The sequence below is a fragment of the Oryx dammah genome, unplaced genomic scaffold, assembly GCF_014754425.2.
Source record: "Oryx dammah isolate SB20612 unplaced genomic scaffold, SCBI_Odam_1.1 HiC_scaffold_7112, whole genome shotgun sequence".
Taxonomy (NCBI): domain Eukaryota; kingdom Metazoa; phylum Chordata; class Mammalia; order Artiodactyla; family Bovidae; genus Oryx; species Oryx dammah.
The window spans coordinates 1-1744 of NW_024076825.1; the positions used below are offsets into that span (position 1 = coordinate 1).

Consider the following 1744-nt stretch of genomic DNA (forward strand, 5'->3'; position numbering starts at 1 on the left):
AGCTGGTGAGGGACCACGGCGGCGCCCCCTACACCAACGACGTGTACTGCCTGGCGCAGACCCTGGGCGGGCTGAGCCCCGAGGAGAGGCTGCACAGGGTCGCCGAGCGACTGGCCGCCCGCGCGCCAACGTGGCCGCTGGCCGGGCTGTGGAGGTGGCCCAAGCCAGCGCCGGGAATCCGGTATAAGCTGGGCCTGGCCGCCCTGCTGGGTACCCTGTTCCTGCTGTACCTGCTCTGCAGGCGCCGGCCCGAGGCGGTGACGGTGTGACCTCAGTCTTGCAGGTCACCTGGCAAGAAAGGACCTGGACACTTGGATCTGAAGGGGGATTTCAAAGGAATCAGAGTTTTCAGAAATTTCATGTTTACTCCAGCACATAGTTTAAATAAAGTTGTGCCACTTTAAAACATCCTTAAAAATGTGTTTAGTTATCTTGATGTATTGGTGGTCTGTGAGAAATCGTAAAATGACTGGCAGTTTTCAGTAGAAAATGGATTCATAGCAAAGGGAAAACCCACTCTTTATTTTGAGCTTGTGTGTGTCTGTTTGCTGGTTTGTTTAGACACTGCCTTCCTCTCTTTGGACTGCTATTTTAAACAGAGAGAGAGAGTCTGGGTCGCTTAAAAACAACAGACATTTATTCCTCACAGTTCTGGACGCTGGAAGTCCACGATCATGGTCGGGTTTGGGGGAGAGTCCTCTCTGAGACTGCAGAATGCCAACTTCTGACTGTGCCCTCACACTCATTTAGAACAAGGCACTAATTCCAATCATGAGGAATCTACCCTCCTGACCTAAGACCCTCCCAATAACACCACCTCCTAAAACCCTCCTCTCCAGACTAGGTTTTCAACCTGTAAATGTTGAGGGGGGAGGGGGCGGACACAAACATTCAGACCATAGCCTACACAGACTCTTCTTAATATTTTCTAGTTCTTACAGGTAGTTATCTCCCTTCAGTGATCCTTGGAGATTTTTATTATCATCAAGGAAAGAGAAGTCACAGTCATACATGTTAATGTTTAATTCCAGGTGACACTGAAAGTCACTCAGTCTTGTCCAACTGTTTGCAACCCCAGAGACTATACAGTCCATGGAATTCCCCAGGCCAGAATACTAGAGTGGGTAGCCTTTCCCTTCTCCAGGGGATCTTCCCAACCCAGAGATCCAACCCAGGTCTCCCGCACTGCAGGAAGATTCTTTACCAGCTGAGCCACAAGGGAAACCAGTAAAGATTTGGTCCCAAACAACTGTGGAAGCGCTCTGTTCTCCTTTGCTCGCAAGGCGTCCAGGAGACCCGGGATCAGGTGCTGCGCCACGGGGAGCTGCCGCTGGGCCTCGTGGGACGTGGAAGTCCTCGACACCCCCGACCTCTTCAGCCCCGAGGTCGCCCAGGCAGACCCGGGCTTCGAGGAGAGAGGCCGCTGCTACCTGCTCTCGGCCCCGGGGCCCCACGCCGTGCTCCTGGTGACCCAGCTCGGCCGCTTCACCGCCCAGGACCTGCGGGCCTGGCGCGGGGTGAAGGCGCTTTTCGGGGCGGGCATCGCGGCGCGCACCGTCGTGGTCTTCACCCGCAGGGAGGACCTGGCGGGGGGCTCGCTGCAGCAGTACGTGCGCGACACCGACAACCGCGCGCTCCGGGAGCTGGTGGCCGAGTGCAGGGGCCGCTGCTGTGCCTTCGACAACCGAGCGGCCGACGGGGAGCGGGAGGCGCAGGTCGGGGAGCTGATGGGGCTGGTGGAGGA

General features: G+C 56.5%; 1 protein-coding gene across 1 annotated transcript; it reads left to right on the forward strand.

The window, feature by feature from the left end:
- Positions 1-59: 59 nt before the first annotated feature.
- LOC120860064 (GTPase IMAP family member 1-like) lies at positions 60-1739 on the forward strand (the record flags this gene model as incomplete). Its single annotated transcript, XM_040235905.1, has 2 exons — positions 60-263; positions 1284-1739. Coding segments are annotated over 2 exons (660 nt in total), but the record flags the coding sequence as incomplete, so codon positions are not given.
- Positions 1740-1744: the final 5 nt, after the last annotated feature.